Here is a 22,179-nt window from a genome sequence, read left to right as displayed (position 1 = left end):
AGTAGGAAGAATTAAAATTTTCTGGAAAATATATTATTTATTTATTCATATTATTTCTTGGAGGGCTGTTCTAAACTGGCACTTATTTGAAAGAAACCCTGTTGATTATAATATAGTAAAGTAAAGCTAATCTTGTATGAAATAAAGGACATTTGTAATAATTGCCATTCATGATAATTTAAAATATTTTAGGCATTAGAAAGCTACAACTAGTGCGATATAAAATATCTTTTATTAAACTTTGTTTAAAACAAAGTAACAATATATAATCATAATATGCAGAAAACTCTAATCTCATGTGAACATATCATGCTGAAGTACAAAATATGATTATAATCTCACTGATTAGAAAATTTGACCTTCAATACTGTGTTTCTTTACAAATTTATTCTAAGCTTAAAAATAAATCAATCTGATTAAAATTCAGATTCTGTGTCAACGCTTTGCTTATAAGGATCTACCAACATTCCATTCTACTTTCTGTTCTGGTAATTATTACATCAGCCAATGAAATTCCTCCCTACAAATTGTTGAAGGTGTATATCACAACAAAATCAGAGGATCCTGTAAGATCTTAGGTAAGACAGAAAGTAGAACAGATCCGTCTCAGATCCTCGGAAACAAAGCATGGACACAGGATCTGTTTTTTAATCTGATTGAGTAATAAAAATATGTTACAGGGTGCAGGACCCAGTAAAGACAAAGTTGTCATGGTCTCACAGTACATGAGTTCTAATCCTACATTGCAGATCTAACATTGTTGGAAATTTTTTAATGGAAGTATAAAATTGAGAATGGAAACAGGGAATGTGTCAAAGAGACAACAACCCGACCAAAGAGCAGAAAACAGCCCAAGGCCACCAATGGGTCTTATACATATTTAAAGCTCTGTTCAGCTTTGACTTTTCAATTAAGAAATATCAAGTATATATTATTATGCAAGAAAATGAAAAAATGTTAAATATATAAATAGAAAACAAATATTTGGTTACATAAACATAATAAAGGTTGTATTACAAGTTGGATTTTCTGATGGATGAAAACAATGGACAATTTCCACAATAAAACTTACGTAGTTTGAAAATATGAAATATTTTGATTTAACAACCAATAAATACACAATTAAACATGTTCTGATTTGTAAGTTTTCTGATGAATGATTTCATTTTTCCTTTAAAAAAACAGAAAAATATAATAACAAAAATACATGTATAAGCACTGCATTAAAACAAATAGTCACAAATTAATTCACCAAGTTTACACCTTGGAATATTACCAGTCAGGGGCAGATTCAGGGGGGCCTGATCATAGCCCAAAGATGATTATTCTAATAAAGAGCTGCGCCATCAGTGCATGATATGCCCATCGCTTTTTCAACAAATAAAGGTTCACAACTCCTCAATGTCATATCAGAAATTTATAAAAAAACTAGAGGGAGCTTATTTTGATAGATATATATATATTAGTGATGTCAACTCGGTGAAGATTTACTAATCGAGTACTCGTAGGATTTAGCTAGCGATACTCGAGTACTCGCTCGGAAAAACATCTACAAAATGTAAATACAAAATTATACCCATTTTACGTATTGTGGGACGTTGTCTTATGGACATAAAACCCTCAACATTATTACCAAGGACTAGATAATAGTCCCAGGAATTTTATATCATAATAAATAGCTCATTTACTACATATACTAATTATGTAAACTGGCAATGATCTAATCAACTAATTAATAAACATCTATAGAAAAATGATTACTCAAACAATAGTATTTGGGAATCGTAAAAAAACACATTTAATGATCACCAAAGGGGTGATGATTAGAACTTACTGATGCCTTTAACCCGAGGGTAGACACAGGGTCAATGAATTTCTTCTTATTTAGAAATATTATCTTGTCAGCTTTTTCTGTGACAAGTCCATTTCTCAGCTTTGTTACACAACTAACAGTCCTGCTGATGAAAATATTTGTTCTGACGGTACAGAGGTGATGGAATGACTAAGACACGATAAACTAAAAGTGTAAGCCTTGGAAAGGTGCTATTGTTCATAGCCTTCCTATGTTCGGAGGAATTTTAAATGACAATTAAACGCAAACATTCAAAACATATTTTAATTTTGACTAATATTTAATTTCCCGGGAGTTGCTCTTAATAAAAATATTATTTCTTTAAGAAGGCAACAAAATTCCAACAGGAAACCGATTAGTCGAGTATCATTTTGGTATTCAATACTTGGTACTACCAAGCGATACTCGAGTACTCGAGTACTCGTTGACATCCCTTATATATATAAAACAAGTCATCAAAAGTTTTATGAATTTTTAAGCATTTTTGAGCTATTGTCCGTAAACTGGAAAATCTCCACTTTTTCATCCCATAACTCTGAAACGTAATCTAAAAATTTCAAAAGTTGAAAGGGAGCTTACGTTAATAGTTATAAACAATTCACAAAAGTTTCATGAAAATTGGTTAAAGCATTTTTGAGTTATTGTCCGACATGTTGAAGACGGATGGTATACCACCATAATACGTCCCGTAAATGGGCGTACAAAAACAGAACAAACATTTTGTAAAAAAAAAATGAAAAACAGATAAAGCTATACACAATATGCCAATGAGACAACTCTCCACCAGAGACAAAATGATGCAAAAGTTAACAACTATAGGTCAAGATACGGCCTTCAACAATGACCAAACCATGGCCAACATAGCATAGAAAGCATTAAAAGGCCTCTTAATGACAAATGTAAAACCAGAAAACTAATAGCCTGATTTCTGTTCAAAACAATTAACGGAAAATAAATATGATATTCGGCAACAAACAACATCCACTGAATTACAGGCTCCTGATTTGGTACATGCACATACAGAATGTGGCGGGTTAATCATGTTTCCAAGCCCCAACCCCCTTCCTAACCTGGGACAGTGTAACCTTATAAATAAAGCATTTAATTAAAAGCATCTGTATCAAAAAGACCACAAAATCTCTAAACAGCCATGGACACAAACTTGTATAAACACTATAAAAAATAAAGTTTCAGTAAATATCGTCTTTTCAGTACATTTCAAAAGGTGATATAAAATAATCAGTGTTGCTGGTCTTGTGTGAAGAACAATAAAAACAAAGTAAAAGCTTATGTCTGTATCTTATTACAATGTTATTTATGAAATTGTCATGTTATCTGAGGGTCTTTATAGGGGATTTTTCATTTTTGTATTCTATAATTTTGTAGGCAATTTCTAATTTATTGTGCCTATTATTTGTTTTATTTTTTTTACATTTTAGCAGACCATTATTATCTATTCTTTATTTTTATGGTCAATTTGTAATATCTTTTTTGCCAAATTTTTCTATTCTTTATATTTATTTGGCCCCATTTTTCTGTGATATTGGCCCACTATTTTCTATGATGTACACCCCATCCTAAGGGACAAGGGGTTAATTAAAAATGACCATAGGACAGAAATTTTAAGTTCATGAGGCCTAGTAATCCAAACTTTGTACATATATGATTAAAGTTTCATAATTATTTATTTGATTATGCAAATGAACAATTTCCTACACTGTACAATGATTTTTCTTTGACAAGACATTATTTCAAGAATATTTTCCCTTCATATTCACCTAATTGTAAATTATAATTTATTATTTATTTGTGACTTTTGGTTGTGAGACTTTTTGTCCATTCAATTTGCAACTTTATGTCCTATGACTTTATATCATGTGACTTTCTATCCTTTTGCCAAAAATACAACTGCACTATGATCAGATAATGAATGTTCAATGGTATTTTAAAACTTGTTGTAACCTGATTGCAGCATAATATCAAAAGTTAGCATACTGTGATTCCATTATTATTCATGGGATACCATTTTTGTGGATTTCATGGGTATAGCTAAACCAAGAATCCAAATGTTCAATGAAATACAAATATTCTATAGATATCTATGCAGAACTTTGAAAACCATGAACAAAAGTTTTCCAGAAAAAAACAATTTTTCCTGATAATCATAAAAATTGGTAACCCAAAAAATAAATGAATCTACAGAATATTCAACATATAGCTATAAACAATAATAGAAATGAGTTAAGATAAAGTAACTTATGATATAGACATGCATAATAAACAATTTCAGGGCCCCACGGTCATAAAACTTTACTCAGTACTCACAGTACAAAATCTATGCTCGAAACACCACATCCAGTGTTTTGATTGATTGATTTTAATAAGCCAATTACGGCACAAATTGCTGAGAATATAATACTAATCATTCATAACAAAATAAATATATATCAAACACAATTAAAATCATCAATTAACAATGATAAGTAAGAAAGAAATGACAAAATAATGGAAAAAAGAATCAAATAAAAACATGCTCAGATCCACAATATCAAAATAACCACATATTAAGTTGCAGTAAAAACATTGTCATTTACCATACATGAAACCATCACCTACTCACAACTTTAAATGAATAAGTCTCCATTAAAATCTCTGTGCAATAAATTTGTTCTATAAGAAATGTAAAGCCTTGCAAACTTAAAAGACCCACAATATAAGAGGGTCTGGATGGGGAGTCCTTCATTTCTGTATTTTTTAATTTTATAGACCATTTTCTCAATTCTTTATACTTTTTGCCCATTATTCTCTATTTTGTAAACCCCATCCACACCCTCACGTTATAACATATATATATTCCACAATTTAATGGCACAATATGCTGGCAAGAATACTTTGAAGAAAAAAATTATCTATTTGTCCATGATTACTCCCTTATTATTAACAGGGGCGGATCAAGGATTTTAGGTTAGGAGGGGGCGCAAACTTAAATTTTCGCCGAGCAGATCCAGGCAAAATTTTGTTTGAGGTAAAATTATCGAAATATTCTTTATTAGGCTGAGGACAACCCATGCTTTGCAAATTTTAGGAAGGGGGGTGGGAGGTGCACGCCAACCACGCCCCCTCCTGAATCCGCCCCTGATTAATTAGAGAGTGACTTATTTCACTACTTTCACAATACAAAAATTGCCAAAATTGCCCATCATAAAAAATGCCTTACATCATAATAATTTTATAATCATAAAAATACTTTCAAAAAGGTAAAAATTAAACTTAGATAGAATTAAATTCACCCTTTTCTTCTGCAAATCACCAACATTACCCAAAATACAGTAACCATGGTAACTGTTCACTAACATCAATGACTTTAGAATAAAATAATACTGCAAAGATTTCGACAAATCATTGAAACAAACAATGTTTGTCTCTTTAAAAGCATAGAATATTAAAAACTCCATATTTAAGTGCCAATGAATCAGGCAGTGGCGAAAACATGACAAACAAAAACCCACTCAAGTTGACATTGATTTATGTTCAAAATGTACAATGGTGCACAAATATAACATTCATTTCCTTTTCCTGTTCTAGTAATTCAAGATATAATTTGGTTGAAATGCACTAGAAACTTACAATTAAGGGGAGCTAACTCCGTAATTTGCTATTATTCTAACCAAAAGTTATCTAGAGATTTCTCGAATTACCAGACACGCAGAAATGAAAGACCTAACATTTCTATCTCAGGAGGAGGATAACTTTCAAATAGGATGGTTAGGTTGGTGGGTTTTTTCGACCATGTTTTGATTTTTTTCAAAATTGCCTGATTCTTACAAAGACTGGCACTTAAGTGAAAACAAAGCATAGGAAATATCAAATACTGTTATTTACATTCTGATTTATCTGAAGAAAAGGTAAAATTGCAAACAAAAAAGAGACTTTGATGTCATATTTGATCAGAAAAAAACATTAGTCAATCTAGAAACTGACCATTTATTAGAAATTTCTCATAATAAGTAAAACAAAGCAAAAAACATGACAATAAACAAACAAACACTGTCACTAAAAAAAAACCCAAAAAACATAAAATGCAACAAAAACAGCAAAAAATAGTTACAAAAAAGTGCTGTAGTAATTAATTTTGGATTTCATTATAGATACATGAGAATAATAAATGGAAAATGTGTCCATGGGACACAGATGATGCCCCGCTTGCATATAATGTTATAAAGGGGCATACATGTAACTGGAGAACAGTAAAAGTGACAAATTCATACTTGATCTATGTTTTGTAGTAATAAGCATTGTGTATTATGTTTCCTAACATTTGTTTGAGGCAAACTTAAGTTAGAGAACAGTAACCAATTTTGGGATGTATGGACGGACGAGGGTAACACTCAATGCCCCCTCGTTAACTTAATTAGCCATAATATTATTTGATAAATTGATGTATAGGTTTGTTGTAGTTGAGGTTGTGATACATAGATTCAAGTGTGATATGGTATTTCTTCCCTCTAGACAGTTCAATTTAAAAAAAAGTTGTCGAGAGATGGCGAAATATCATAAGAGGGTCTGGATGGGTTTTACAGAAAAAAATAAAGAATACAGAGAAAAATGGATAAAAAATTACTAATAGAGAATAATGGGGGCTTAAATATATAAAAAATAGAGAATACTGGGAAAAAAATAGAGAGAAAAAAAAAATTGCAAAAAAATTAAAGAATACCAAAATTAAGGACACCCCCCATCTACATCCTCATCATATTGCACGAGATTAGTTTAGATGGTCTAATTTATTTTTTCACGATATGTAGACGATTCAAATTTTATTTTTCAATGATAACAAACCATGTGTTCTTTCTAGGTGAAGTCATCTTATTTACATGACCAATGAAGAACTCAGATAAAACAAACCATACATTGATTATAAAAAAAACATTTTCAGGCAATTTTTCTCTATTCTTCATACTTTTTGCCCATTATTCTCTATTCTGTAACCCCCCCCCCCCCCCATCCACACTCAATTATGCAATAACAACAATGTGATTTACTTAAAAAAAAATAACAGAAAATGTTTAATTCATCAAGATGACTTATCACAAAAATCAGCGCTCTTTCCCCTTAAATTCTTACATGAGGGTCTGGATGTCATTTCTATAAATTCTTTAATATTTTACAACATTTTTTCTTTTCTTTATCTTTTGCCTATCCAGACCATCTTACATGGTCCAAGTTTTCTATATGAATGACAGATCTGTACATGCACAATAATATACTTTTGTTGAATAAATGTTTTCACCACTTGAAAATTGATCTATTTCAGAAAAAAACACATTTGAAAAAAAACATTTCCTAAATAATTTCTTGTTTAATTTAAAAAAAATCTTTAAAGAAAGTTTAAACTATTAAAAACAGAAATATCTGCAGTTTCTTGCAATAATTTTCATATATTTATAGAATATATTTGACCAATTATGGACCCGTGCAGAGTTTTAAATTTCATACTATCATAACAATGATTTTTTTTATAACAACAAGCATTCTGAGAGTATTGCATGGCAATACATAGTCCCCTACCGGGTAAAAATTCATTATACTGGAACAAAATGCTAACTTGTTCTATAACTTGTCATGGTGTAAACAAAAAGAAAATATCAAGTCAATATCTTCAAGCATGACTAAAAACAGTGTGGAAAACTGAATATAAGAGTGAATTTTTTCAAGTCCAAGGACCATAACTCTGCACAAAATTATCAGACCGAAACAAAAATTTGAACTTGATCTGTAACTTGTCATGATAAAACTATATACCAATGGTCAATCAATATCTTCAAGCATGATGAAAAAAGTGTGGAAAACCTATAACACTCTAACATTAGATATGATTAATAGTTCTCTAAAATCAGATATGATGTAATACAATGTATATCTATTTTCAAATTACAATCAAAGATCATTTTTTTCTTCCCTCCCCTTTTCCCCCATCTTATTCGCTATTCTTTCTATTTTTTAGCATCCCATTATTCTCTATTTATAATTTTTTTTTGGCCTGATTTTCTTAATCTTTATATTTGGCCCTTTATTATCTATTTCCCTCATTAATTTCTATTCTGTAAACCCCATGTATCTAGACCCTCTTATATGCATGTTTTTTTAATATTTTACAATCTTCCCATTTGCATCTAAATGTATAGGTTCCTCAGGAAGATTGTCTAATCGAGGATCCCACTCCATCACTAAAGGATCTGTATTTTTAAGTGTCTTTGCAAAATGTAGTCCTTTCTCCTTCCAATTTATCGTCATACCAGCATTATGTGGGAAGTTTGGATAAAGTGTCCTTTCTTTTTTACTATATGCATAGTAAATGTGCCACATAGTCCACATACTATCTGTCTTCCCTTGTTTTAAAAAAGTTTTGTACCACCCTGTTGGCAAAATTCCAGGAACATAAGGCTGAAAGCTTGTATTTTTACGTGCTTCTGCAAACCAACGTTGAAATCCTATCCAATTCTCTTTCTTCGGTGAAAATCCCCAGGAACCAACAATGGGATACAAGAAGACTACATGATCATCGGGTGCATGGAGATTTCCACCAGCTCCGCCATGTTTTATGCTGATACCTTGCAATGAATAACCATTCACTTCTGGTCGATGGTCGTAACGAGCGTGGACATTTTTCAAATAACGGTAGAAAAATGGCGACACTGTTATATCATCTTCAAAGATAACAGCAATTTCTTTACTATCTGCTGTTGGTTGCCACGTGTCAATCCATTGCCCATAGATACCAACATGCTTATCCTGCTGGTGAACCGTTTTAAAACCTTTTTCAAAAGAAAAATTTCGTGCAGTGCCAAAAGTCTTTTTATCTATAACGCCATCCTTTGACCTATCAACCCAAATTTCAAGGACAACTCTATCCTCCAGGTAATCTACCTTGTTCAAAGAATTTAACAGTCTAAGCATAGACTCCGCTCTATTATACGTGATCACCATTATTCTTAAATGAACTTCTGTTACTCTCGGTGGATGGATGTAGTCATTGCTTGTATCGCCTTTCATTTCCCATGGGCGTGGTTTAAGTGTTGAATATGGTAAATTCTTCGCCACTGGAGGCGGTCCTATGTTATATTTGTCTGTAAATGGTTTGATAGGTCCCCTCTGTAAAATACAAACAGTAAAAAATATACCACTGATTTATTTTTATTAAAGATCAACCTAAGGGACCAGCCATTTAACTGTAGGGGGAGGGAAAAAAATGTAATTGAGTATTGCCATTAGAAAATAAATGTTTCCTGCTTAGCACAGCAAAAAAAAATATAAAAATTGGATACATGTATGGTTCAAAATTAAAATGTTTATAACAAGAGTGCACACGCTGAAACATGTGAAATGTCTCGCCTTCTTTACTAATCATTGATATTATGTTGATAGTCCTAAATATAAAGATTTATTACAACTGTCACATAAACTTAACATTAACCAAGTAAACTAAACATTGACCAATGAACCATGAAAATGAGGTCAAGGTCAGATGAACCATGCTAGGCAGGCATGTACAGCTAACAATTCTTCCATACAACAAATAGAGTTGACCTATTGCTTATAGTTTAAGAAAAACAGACCAAAACACAAAAACTTAACACTGAGCAATGAACCTTGAAAATGAGGTCAAGGTCAAATAAAACCTGCGTGACTGCCAAATAGATCATAAAATATTTCCATACACCACATATAGTTGAACTATTGCATACAGTATAAGAAAAACAGACCAAAACACAAAAACTTAACTATAACCACTGAACCATGAAAATGAGGTCAAGGTCAGATGACACCTGCCAGTTGGACATGTACACCTTACAGTCCTTCCATACACCGAATATACTAGACCTATTGCTTATAGTATCTGAGATATGGACTTGACCAACAAAACTTAACCTTGTTCATTGATCCATGAAATGAGGTCAAGGTCAAGTGAAAACTGTCTGACGGGCATGAGGACCTTGCAAGGTACGCACATACCAAATATAGTTGAACTATTGCACATAGTATTAGAAAAAAAGACCAAAACTCAAAAACTTAACTTTGACCACTGAACCATGAAAATGAGGTCAAGGTCAGATGACACCTGCCCACTAGACATGTACACCTGACAATCATTCCATACACCAAATATAGTAGACCTATATGGCATACAGTATAAGAAAAACAGACCAAAACACAAAAACTTAACTATAACCACTGAACCATGAAAATGAGGTCAAGGTCAGATGACACCTGCCAGTTGGACATGTACACCTTACAGTCCTTCCATACACCGAATATACTAGACCTATTGCTTATAGTATCTGAGATATGGACTTGACCACCAAAACTTAACCTTGTTCACTGATCCATGAAATGAGGTCGAGGTCAAGTGAAAACTGTCTGACTGGCATGAGGACCTTGCAAGGTACGCACATATCAAATATAGTTATCCTATTACTTATAATAAGAGAGAATCTAACATTACAAAAAATCTTAACTTTTTTTTCAAGTAGTCACTGAACCATGAAAATGAGGTCAAGGACATTGGACATGTGACTGACGGAAACTTCGTAACATGAGGCATCCATATACAAAGTATGAAGCATCCAGACCTTCCACCTTCTAAAATATAAAGCTTTTAAGAAGTTAGCTAATGCCGCCGCCGCCGCCGCCGGATCACTATCCCTATGTCGAGCTTTCTGCGACAAAAGTCGCAGGCTCGACAAAAAACCGCATAAACCCTCAATCAATCCCAAAGTTAAATGTTCTTCCCTAATTAAATTGTTATTCTTTCTGACACATGTGACAGTAAGATTAAATGTATATTGCTTTTTATTTTGCAATGTGAACTTAAAATCTAACACTAAATTACAATAGGGTGACTAGGGTCAGGTGAACCCTGTCCAGAGGAGGATTTAGGAGGTGGCCTTGGGTGTAATGGACATGATGGACATATATCTGTACAGAAAGTATAAAGCATTCAGGTATTCTACCCTCTGAAATATCAATTAGCTGTAAACAAATAGTTTACACTGCAGTCTCCAGATTGTAATCTCTACCATGTCTATGTACGGCATATTCATTCTGCAACAAAATTATGCTACAGGTAAGAATAATGCAAGGTTTTTTCATTTTTTTTTATCGTTTTCCAGAATTTCTAAAACTTTCAGACATGAGTTGGAGTGACTGAAATAAAATAAACAGGCATCTCCTTTTATGAAGGTCTAGATGGGGTCCTTCTTTTCCTTTTTCTTTAAATTTTTAGGTCATATTTCTCTATTCTATATTTTTTTTGTCCATTTATTCTCTATTTGTTATATCTTAGCACCCTATTATTCGACATTCCTTATTTCTGTATATTTTTTCCCATTATTCTACATGGAAATAACAGTGTTGCAATATCAAGATACACATGACCTTGCACATTATTCTATAAACTTACAAATTCCATGTGTGGTTCTCCATCACTGAAAAAATGGAAATTGAATATGTTCCAATCATAGTTTACAAACTGTAGAACAAACAAAGCTATAAACAACCACAGAACAACACACATAGCAGACGGTCCATTTCTTCTCCTCTGAAATAAAAGAACATAAAAATATATATATATATATATATACAAGTCTAAAGTTGAAACCTATGATTGCGTTGGATAAAAACCGCAATTTTTATACGTGTGCATGCAAAATAAATTTCTTGTTAGAGGGGTCTAAATACAGCACAAACAACATTTTCCAAAAGACCAAAAAAGTGAAAAAGTATATTTTAACAAAACGCATTTGACTAACAGGTCGAACAACAAATGTTCCTTAAACCCTGCTGACTGCCATTGGCCACTGCCAAATAAACGGATCACCGATGTAATAAATGAATCTTAATTATAAATTTAAAACTAAACAGTAAACAATAAACTCGCGGAAAAGATGGTATACCGCAAAGGTTTTTGTACACCATTTTCCGATTTCGATAATTAATGTCTCTTCAGTGATGTTAGGAATCGAAAAGGTATTTGGAAAGCCATACAATTAACCTCAATTTAGGATAGACTCTTGAATATATATATATAAATTGCCTAACAATATAATTTTAACACACTATTTAGAATGTAAATATTAAAATGTTAAAAATACATGAAATATTTACAATGCAATAAAAAATAAACATGATATTTCGCTAAACAAACTAGCTTCATTGAGCCTGCATCTATCCAGGTGAAATCAGATGCAGATAAGAAACTTTTGTAGCTCTTTGTACATGAATTTTGCTGCCTTGTAAATACTTCAAAGTTGGATGAAGTTCAAGATTATTTATTTTATTACAAAATTTGTGGTTGAAGTTTGCAACATCCATTGGCCAATATTACAGAGATATAAAGGACGATGCTGCATAATTTATTATTCTTTATATATATATATATATATAAGTATGTCTAAACAAGTGACAACTCTACGACAGATCCATCCATTGGATCACCAGTGAAGGTGATAAACGGCTGAAAACACATATTATATTCATAATTACTCTAAATATCAGCACAACAATGTTAAATCTGCAAATTTGGGGAAGCAAGTTTTTGTTCTTCCCTTGCCGGGATTCGAACTCATCCTATTGGGATATCGAGACAACACTGCCTGCACTGTTTCCATCACTCACAATAATAAATCCTACATTTTTGTCCATTCTTCAAAAATCGATATAAAAAATGCAAGCAAAAGTTTCTGACTGTCAAATTCAAAGGAATATTTTTTTTACCCTTTTTTCGTATCCAACCGGATATATATGACGTACACAGGAAATAAGGGATGAAAATTTTATTGATAAACTTCCAGTGATGGTTATTATCTTATATGCAATGAAAAGTTATGTGAAAGTTTGACTGTAGTACTGGACGGGATAAATCTTGACTCATGCCAAGTATTTCTTTATTTGAAACAAAGATAAATTCTGCAGAATTTTTTGAAAAGTGCAAATTTAACAAAGACTAATTGTGGAAAACAATGGTGGTAATACACCTACATATGTATTGTGAGAACAGGATTAATGGATTTGATCAACAGCTTTTAAAAAAAAAAGTAAAATCACAAAAATACTGAACTCCGAGGAAAATTCAATCGGAAAGTCCCTAATCACATGGCAAAATCAAATGACAAAACACATCAAACGAATGGACAACAACTGTCATATTCCTGACTTGGTACAGGCATTTTCAAATGTAGAAAATGGTGGATTGAACCTAGTTTTATAGCGCTAAACCTCTCACTTGTACGACAGTCTTATCAAATTCCGTTATAAAATATAATAACCATAATCATGATAATAAAAGGCAAACTATCATATGTATCAGTTCTATTTTCAATTAGTTTATTTTTACAAGGTTAAAAATGTTCAGAATTTTTTTTATTGTAATTTGTTCAATAGTCAGGTTGTCCTTCGTTATATATCATATTACTTTGTTCTCTTTGGAATTCCCTATTGATCTATTGTAAAAAAATGAATTTCTTACTTAGCTTGGGGAAAATTTAGTGCTACACATTATATGAGGGTCTGGGTGTGTGGAAGTTTTCATTTCTGTATTATTCATCTTTAGGCATGTTTCTTTATATTGATTACAAAAATAAGTTTTCAACTCTTAAACAATTCACTTATAAATTTCTGAGCACAAGGTACAATTTTTAAAGATCAATGACTTATTGCAAAAAATCTGCATCAGAAAAAAAAACCATATATTTATTCACTTTTATGTTTTTATTCATAACTTTTTGAGAGGATTAATCAGTATCTGTACCAATATTTTTTTTAGCTAAGTCATTAAACTTTTAAACAAGATGACCTTGGCAACCTCTTTATAGCAAAAATAATCCTTGATTTGAATAATTAGTTGTCCAGGATATAATCCCCACTCAAAGATTATAAACTGATCAATGTCTAAAGATTATTTTCTAATAAAAAATTTTAATGTTTCATTGTTCAAATTTAGCATCCTGTTATGTGTATAAGTGACCGTTTAGGTAGACTACCTGGTAGTTAACATAAGGGAATGACCATTTAACTTCAAGAGGGGGGGGATGAAAAAAAAATTATTCTGAATCCAGATTTTCCACCTACCTAATTATAGTGTTAAATTTTGAAAAAAATAATTTGATTGATAGCTAGCATCGAAAAACTGAAGAAAAAATATCTGAAAGACAAAATGACCATCACCCCCCTTCTGAAGTTAAATGGTTGCTCCCTAATTTGTGTTTATTCTTAAATGCATTTTTTGAAATAAAAATTACACTTTATAAAGGTGTTTGGAATCCTAGGAGCTTTTCTGGATCTACCTTCATCAGTAATGGTCAAAGACAAAATTTGAAAGCTTGGGATATATACATATGATGTGCTTAATTAATTGTAAATGACCAAGATTAACTTAACTATAATAGCCAGAACCATCTCAGTGGCGAATCCAAAACTTTTTATAAGGGGGCCCACTGACTGCCATAATAGGGGGCCCGCTACAGTCATGCTTCAGTGATTCCCTATATAATCAACCAAATTTTTCCCACAAAAGGGGGGCCCGGGGCCCCCCAGGATCCTCCTATACATCTAGGGTCCACTGTTACTGTGGGAGTTTGAATCTAGTTTCAAAATAACATAGTTTAAAATACTTCCAAACAGAATTCTTGATTTCTAACATTCTTAATAATTTTATATGTTATGTATAGAACTCACAAATTAAACTGCGACACTTGCATGAGGTCGACAGAGCAGGCTGCCATGAGACCATAGAGTTGGTTCCAACATTACATTCATGTGAGGTAATATTTTGTTGTTATGACATAAGATGATTACTTTTAGATTGTATTGTTCAGAAATTAGAACTGAGAAAATGAGTATACTTGAGGGTCTGAATGGGGGTCCCTTATTAATTATTTAGGTCATATCTATGTATTCTTTATATTTTTTTGCCTATTATTCTCTAATCTTTATTCCTTAGCACCACATTATTCTCTATTCTTTATTTTTTTTCCCCTTTATTCTGCATTTTTTCTTCTTTATACTCTACTCTTTCAGAACCTCATACTTGATACAGTTGTAGCCCCTGTTGTATCACTCACAGTAAAATGTATAACCATACAGAAAAACTTCCAAACTGTTACAATCTTAAATAAATTTCAAATCAATTACAGTTCGAAAAAATTTGTAACTATATTATACATAAACTTTTATCACAGAGATATTTCTTGCCTTTTTGTAATTTTGATAATGCAAATGTTGAAATTAAAATAGCAATACTTAAACATGTAAATTATGCAAATATTCAAAGTCGATGAACCATGACTGAAGGTACATGGCTAAACAATCTCCATGGAATGAGATGTGCCAATGCTAATACAACTGCATACCAAATACCATTGACTTATTATAAGTCGTTCCCTTTAAACAAACCTAAACACAAACATTAACTTGTAAACTATGTAAAAGTTTCAAAGTCAATGAACCATGATCAGGGGTGGGGCTATATAACCTCCATGGAAACGATACTAGAAAATGCCAATAAAGTTGCATACCAAATATCATTGACTTAACATTAGCAGTTCATCTTAAACTGATCTAATCACAAACTAATACATGTAAACTAAGCAAAAGTTTCAAAGTAAATAGACCATGACTGAATGGGCAGGGCCAAATATTCTCCATGGAAATGAGATGTGCTAATGCTTATACAACTGAACACCAATTAACATTGGCCTACCACTAATGGTTCCCCTTGAACTGACCTAATCACAAACTAATACATGTTAACTTAGCAAAATTTTCAAAGTCTATAGACCATTACTAGGGGGCGGAGCCAAATAATTTCCATGGAAATGAGGTATGCCAATGCTTATACAACTGCATACCAAATATCATTGACCTACCACTAGTGGCGCATGGTTCCCCATAAACTGACCTAATCACAAACTAATACATGTAAACTATGAAAAGTTTCAAAGTAAATTGACCTTGACTGAGGGGGCGAGGCCAAATAATCTCCATGGTAATGAGATGTGCCAATGCTAATACAACTGCATACCAAATATCATTGACCTACCACTAGTGGTTCACCATAAACTAGACCTAATCACAAACAAATACATTGTTGAAGCGGACGCTGCCGCCAATGCCAGAAACAGAATACCTATGTCTCGCTTTTAGACTCCGTCAAGGCGAGACAAAAACCAATTATTGAATAACATTTAAACAAAAAGCAAGGGTAAGTAATCATGTACTATTTGGCATTAAATGTTCAACAGTTATCTCCCTTTATTATGTTAAATTGGGATTTTTGGAGTCTTTTAAATGATAGAGTACTTGTTCACAAAATAATTTTAAGATTTCAACATAATGTAATGTTCCATAAAGTACAGGTCAAGTTTGATTTAAAAGTTTACTGTTTAAAAGTAAAACTTCTTAATTATCTTCAACAAGAGGCTGTCAGAGTGACAAAAACCAGATTTTTTAACATTTATTTCGATCCTGCCGTTTTTCAATATCACAAGGACCATAATTCCTGAACGGTAAAGTGACAATCATCAATATTGAATTTGACCTCCATTTTGTCATCAGTAACAACATATTAATGAACAACTTAATGAAGCATGCATTCAATGTAAAAACTTCCCTTATATTTCAAAGTATGAACAATGTCATGTGAGTCTGAAAATTTTAATATGTTAGTGTCAAGATTTATAAGTTCTTGTTTTGAAATAAGAGAAAATTTGCATTCCAGTAACTAACTAAATATACATGTAGTAGTAGTGATGTTACAGTAGCTTATTTATTTTTATGTATTAGAGAGGGTTAATATCCTATTTTATTTATTTTCAAACACCATCTGGTATGGATTATAGTTATTTAATCATTTATTTTTAATGTAATATATCTCAAAAATTACTGTATAATTAATACTATACATATATGTATATGCTCCGAAACAGGCCCTTTAATTGGATTCAATAAATATTCTTATTCTTATTATTCTTCTTATTAAAATTTGAAAAGCTTTGGTTGAAGGGTCCATGAGTTAAAGCACGGACACGACTGGAAACACAATTTTTTTTCAATCTTTCAAGAACCATAACTCCTGAACCGTGAAATCCGGTTAATAATGAAAAATTGGGATTTTTGGGGTTTCAGTGTGATCCTGTTGAAAAATGAGAGTATTACTAGAAAAAAATCTGTTTAGATTTTAACACAACATCTTCAACAATAAAATACAGGGGCTCTTTTCTCAAAAAATCGTATGACTAAAATTGATTGTAAGTTATACTGAAATATTCACGACTTTAATAGGAGTGAATTTAATTTACTCCTAAGATTTTTTGTGAAAAGAGTCGGAGATCAAGTTTAATTTTGACAGTTTTGGCAATTACCTTCAGAGAGTTGTGCCCATTAGAGGGTCTCAACATATGATTTTGGGTACAAGTGTGCTGCTTTGGTTTAAACCTCCCATTCATATTCTAAGGTTTTGAGCAAAATTCCAACCCATAATCATATTTCATGGTAAAATCATAACACATTCATACCCCAAGAGTAACTGGGGTATAGAAATATGGCCATCTTTGGTTTTCTTCCAATCTTCTGATCTGTAAACCCTTGCCAATGAGGGGCGACTGTTAGGTTGTGCAGGAAATATAAATACACATTCATCTCCACTCATAATGAGGAGGTTAAATCAAATGCCTCATGTAGAGGAGTTCCATGCTGTCAGCACATTTAAATAACCCTTGTAACAATTCTTTGAGCAGTGCATAGGTGGTTTCTAATTAATATATCCCTATTTTCCAGTCAGTGAAGGTTCAAATTTCCCGTCCGTGGAACCCTATTACAGAACCTGACTATTGTTTTTATTGTTAACTTGTTCTCTTCTTAAACATGCAGAAAATATTTGCAACTTGACATTAAGCAAACATCAATCAAGCATAACCCATTCATAAATTTTTTAGTCATAAATTATACAATCTGTGATCTTTGATAAAACTTAAGGTAGCTTGGGTGTCTAAATGTTCAAAGATAGATTTTTTTTAAACTTCTAGGTCAAAGTACTTTCAAATTTAATTTAAAATTGGAGGTCATGGACCTTGTTTTTCATTTAAAATGCACTGAAATTATCGAAATAACAGTTATTTTAAAAGGGTTATATAGGGAAAAACTTATTTTTTCTTCATTGAGGAATTAATTAAATGATAGAATTAGTTAAAATTTAATGAGATAATTTCTTTCCATAAATACTTCTGAAAGATCAAATAAAAATAGGGGGTCACAGGCCTTATTTTCTTTTAAAAGTCCCCCAAAACACAAATTTTCCTATCAAATTCAATATAATTATTTGCCCTTTGGTATTAGGTGGATTTTTTCGGAAAATTTTAAATACACTTTACGACACTTCATTTTTTATCATTAAATGTTAAAATTTCCAGATTTAGATGTTTCTGATGTATATGGAATGTTATTTGGTAAAATATTTTAAACCATAACAGTAATTTTGAAACATGCCCAGAAGGCATACTCAGAAAAAGACACCCGATCTACCTTAAAAAGATTATTCAATGTGTGTCCTAAAAAAATTTCAGCAGAAAAACATGTGAATTTTCATAATCTTTATATAGACACCTAACAAATGACAATTCATTGCAGCTACATGTCTGCATATACATGTACCTTCATATACATGTAGGAAGAGATACCTGTGATTGTGCCCTTAATTATTTAAAAATAGGGATATTGCGGTTTTTTTTTAAAGTTTCCTGATGAAAACTGAAGTACCACTTGTAAATGTACACAGCAGACTTTTCTATAATTGAGGGTATGGATGGGGTCTCTCATTTCTGATTTTTTAATTTTTGGGGCCATTTTGCTCTTATCTTTCTAATTTTTTTTTGCTGATTATTCCCTTTTCTTTATATTCAGCGCCATATTATATTCTATTCTAATTTTTTTGGCCTATTTTTTCTCTATTCTGTATTTTAGACCCTTAGCTTCATTCAGCATTTTTTGCTCATTATTCTCTATACTCTCATGACTCTATTCTGTAAATACCATCCAGAACCTCATATTTCATAGTTTAATCATTTTACATTCAAAAAATTTTCAAAGTTATCTGATGCGAAGAAATTTGTTTGGATTCTTTCATCTGAAGATTTGTTTGTTACTTCAAACTTATGTTAATTATTGCACTCCTATTTGAAGACTGAAAGAAACTTCTAGAAAATATCAAGTTTGAAAAAGAAACAAAAATAATCAGGAGTTGTCTCCCATATCATTGCATATGACTAGGCCTATAAAATGAATAAGAAAACATATTTTTCCAGGTCACAGTAGACTTCCAAAAGACTTTTATCTGTTGTCAATGACATTGCTTATAATAAATATATTTCATGTACTTCGTTTAAATGTGTATACATGTTTTTGTTTAAATGTAGTTCAATCACTCTAATCATTCTAATCACTCTAATCATTCTAATCTTTTACCATGTTTACTTTGCTTAAGGATGTTCGCTTGTTATGTTTTGGAATTTTTGTTAGATTTTCGGGATCCTCTGGTTTTATCCATTTGAATGCCTTAAAAAATTTTGCCAACTAACAGTGACTAACGCCCATTTTTCTTTTTATAAATCTTTTACATGTATAATTATAAGCCATCTGTAAAAGTCTAATAAAATCTTTGTTATTTTTTTTTTTTTTTTGAGACCAGGCCTCTACAATTACTTTTTTTCCAACTTGTCCAGTAGGACAAGTACATACCAAAACTTACTTGTCCGAATGAAATTGTAACTTGTCCAACAAAAATCTTAATAATAACCTTTTTTGCATTTTAAGTTGATTCAAGGAACAAAGTGAATTAAAACAATAGAACAGAATTTGATTTATATCTTTTGAAATACCTTTTAAAAATATGAGTCGAGAACAACTGAATCTAGTCATGTCACAGGACTTAGGTTCTAGTTTTCGTCGATGCCAAAGTCTCATCAGACTCTTCACATGAGGCACCGTCTGATAGGCCTGTCAATTTCCACTCATTGGATTTGTATCCTGGTTTTTTAAGTTGAAAAAAGTTTATTCAAATTCAATCAATAAAAAAAAGAAGATGAGGTATGATTGCCAATGAGACAACTCTCTGCAAGAGACCAAATGACACAGAAATTAATAACTATAGGTCACCGTATTGCAAGTATTGTTTTTTCTTCTATATATGATCAAATATGATTTGGGAATTTTATGGTAAATAATTTCTTCATTTTTATTTAAAAAATATTTTTGTTAAAAAAATTACGGTATGGTATTTATTATAAAGCAACAGAATAAGGTAGGAAAACGAGGTACTGATTTGTCTTGGTCCCAACATGTCTCCTGTCTCCTGCGTTCCCAAACTGTCTATGAATCATGTCTATTAAATATGTCTCCTACGGTGCCAAACTGTCTATTAAACTTGGAGCCAAATCGTTTCCGAGCTGGTGAGCTGGTAACGAACTGTCTTGTAAAGTTACCTTATCTACAAAACGCATCGCTGATTCGGATCAGTAAGACTAGTTTCCGAGAATAGTATGCCTTTTACCTGTTAAAAAGTACCTGACAAAGAACCAGTTTTAAATTATCGATTGCAAGTAAACATGTCAAATAAATACTTGTGTTTATCTTCTTTTCTTGTGTTTTGTTTATAATTACTTTTTTCATCAAAGTTGGATTAAATTTATTTTCTGCATAATAATTTAACTTGTCCCGTCGGACAAGCTTGATATAGCTTTTACTTGTCCGACCTTTTTTTCCTCTGGTACCGGACAATCGGACAAGCGTTATTGTCGAGCCCTGGAGACTTAAACTTGTCAATAATAAAGCTATGAAAAATCAAGAGAGAACATTTTCCCGCCAAAATTTCAATGACTAATATCTCGAAAACAAGCACAATGACCTATATTTTTTTTTCTCGCTCTTTTGGTTCCTTTATTAATCCCCTATCAATATATACTAGTGTTATGAAAAGCTTGTTATTTTGAAACTGAGTAGTAAACTTCCTTAATTATGTAATAATTCATTTGATTGTATTGCTCAAATTTTGGGCACCATGATTGTTTAATAAAAATATCTTATCTTATTACACTTACCATGATGTCATTTATCATCACCAGATGCTGAATATGAACAGGAACTTGACAACACCTAATTCACATTCATGTGTACTGCAATACAAAATGTAAACTACATGTACAAAAAAAGAAAAAAATAGGGTTATACTTCATCCAAGATCTACAGAAATGCATTTATACATTGGTTTCAAGTACGGTACACCCCTCAGACCATCAATTTTAATGAAATAAAAACAGACATCCCCACTCTTCATTTTGTATTTTTTCCATAAGCATGATACATGTGATAAGCCCTAAAATATATATAGGTCACATTTTACCGTTCACTCTGAAAGATTGTCAAATGACCAAAGAGAAAAAGTAAGGCGCAATGCATTATTGGAGCTGATTTATGCAAATGACCGTGGGTCAATATGAATACATAATCTAACACCTCGTTCATTTACAATGCAAATAAGCTGAATGGCCGAGTGTGTTCCGATTGTTACAATGTTTGGCTAGGAAGGTCAAAGGCCGAAATTAGCATAAAAACTTGCATATTTAAGTTTTGAGGCAGCGAAGTCTCTCGTAACTTGACGTCCATTTGAAAATGAAAGTTAAAATGCCGGAATCAATGGGTCAATGTGAAAACTGTCCAAATATGAGAAAATAAAGGGTGGCAGGTATAATCATGATAATGCAGATGAAACTTACATAAATGCAGAGATAAATGAAAATGAACAAATTGAGCCCGAATTTAAATGGATCCAAGGCTGTCAGTCATGAGGCGGCGCATCCATATGACAACCACGGCCCCAGCTTGTCTGGCATAACAGCCGTTGGACGTCAGAGCAATCTCGGACTAGGTAAACGCTCCAAGTAGGCCAAGTTCATTTTTCTCAAACACAAGTACCTGTGGCTGTTGTCTCGATCTGTTGAAGGCAGGACACAGTGGTTTGTTACTAAATAAAATACTGTGGGCAGAACATCATGTTTTATTTGTTTACATCTTGAATAATTTGAGCAGTGTGGATGATAAAAGCAATCAATACTTTTTAATTGTTTAGGTGGTTAAAATTTGGGCGTGATATTTCGAAAAAAGCTGGAAGGCTTCACAGCTTGACTTAACACTTACAACAATAAAGTAGAACCAGTTTGCGTTGTGTCAATTATTAATCAAGGGAGGCGACTCGGGTAGAATCTACTAATAACGGAAACAAA

At 32.1% G+C, this 22,179-nt stretch overlaps 1 protein-coding gene across 1 annotated transcript; it reads right to left on the bottom strand.

Annotated features, from left to right (window-relative positions):
- Positions 1-213: 213 nt before the first annotated feature.
- On the bottom strand, positions 214-22,147 carry LOC127721248 (uncharacterized). The gene is made up of 4 exons (XM_052227925.1): positions 22,094-22,147; positions 20,998-21,072; positions 11,313-11,450; positions 214-9,004 (listed from the first exon to the last, which is right to left on the bottom strand). Exons 2-4 carry the CDS (start codon positions 21,013-21,015, stop codon positions 7,997-7,999), a joined length of 1,164 nt encoding a protein of 387 aa, XP_052083885.1. The 5' UTR covers positions 21,016-21,072; positions 22,094-22,147; the 3' UTR covers positions 214-7,996.
- Positions 22,148-22,179: the final 32 nt, after the last annotated feature.

Source organism: Mytilus californianus, unplaced genomic scaffold (genome assembly GCF_021869535.1).
Source record: "Mytilus californianus isolate M0D057914Y unplaced genomic scaffold, xbMytCali1.0.p SCAF_12, whole genome shotgun sequence".
In the NCBI taxonomy this organism is placed as follows: Eukaryota; Metazoa; Mollusca; class Bivalvia; order Mytilida; family Mytilidae; genus Mytilus; species Mytilus californianus.
The sequence above is the reverse complement of the archived record's forward strand: the minus strand, read 5'-3'. Positions and strand labels throughout refer to the sequence as shown.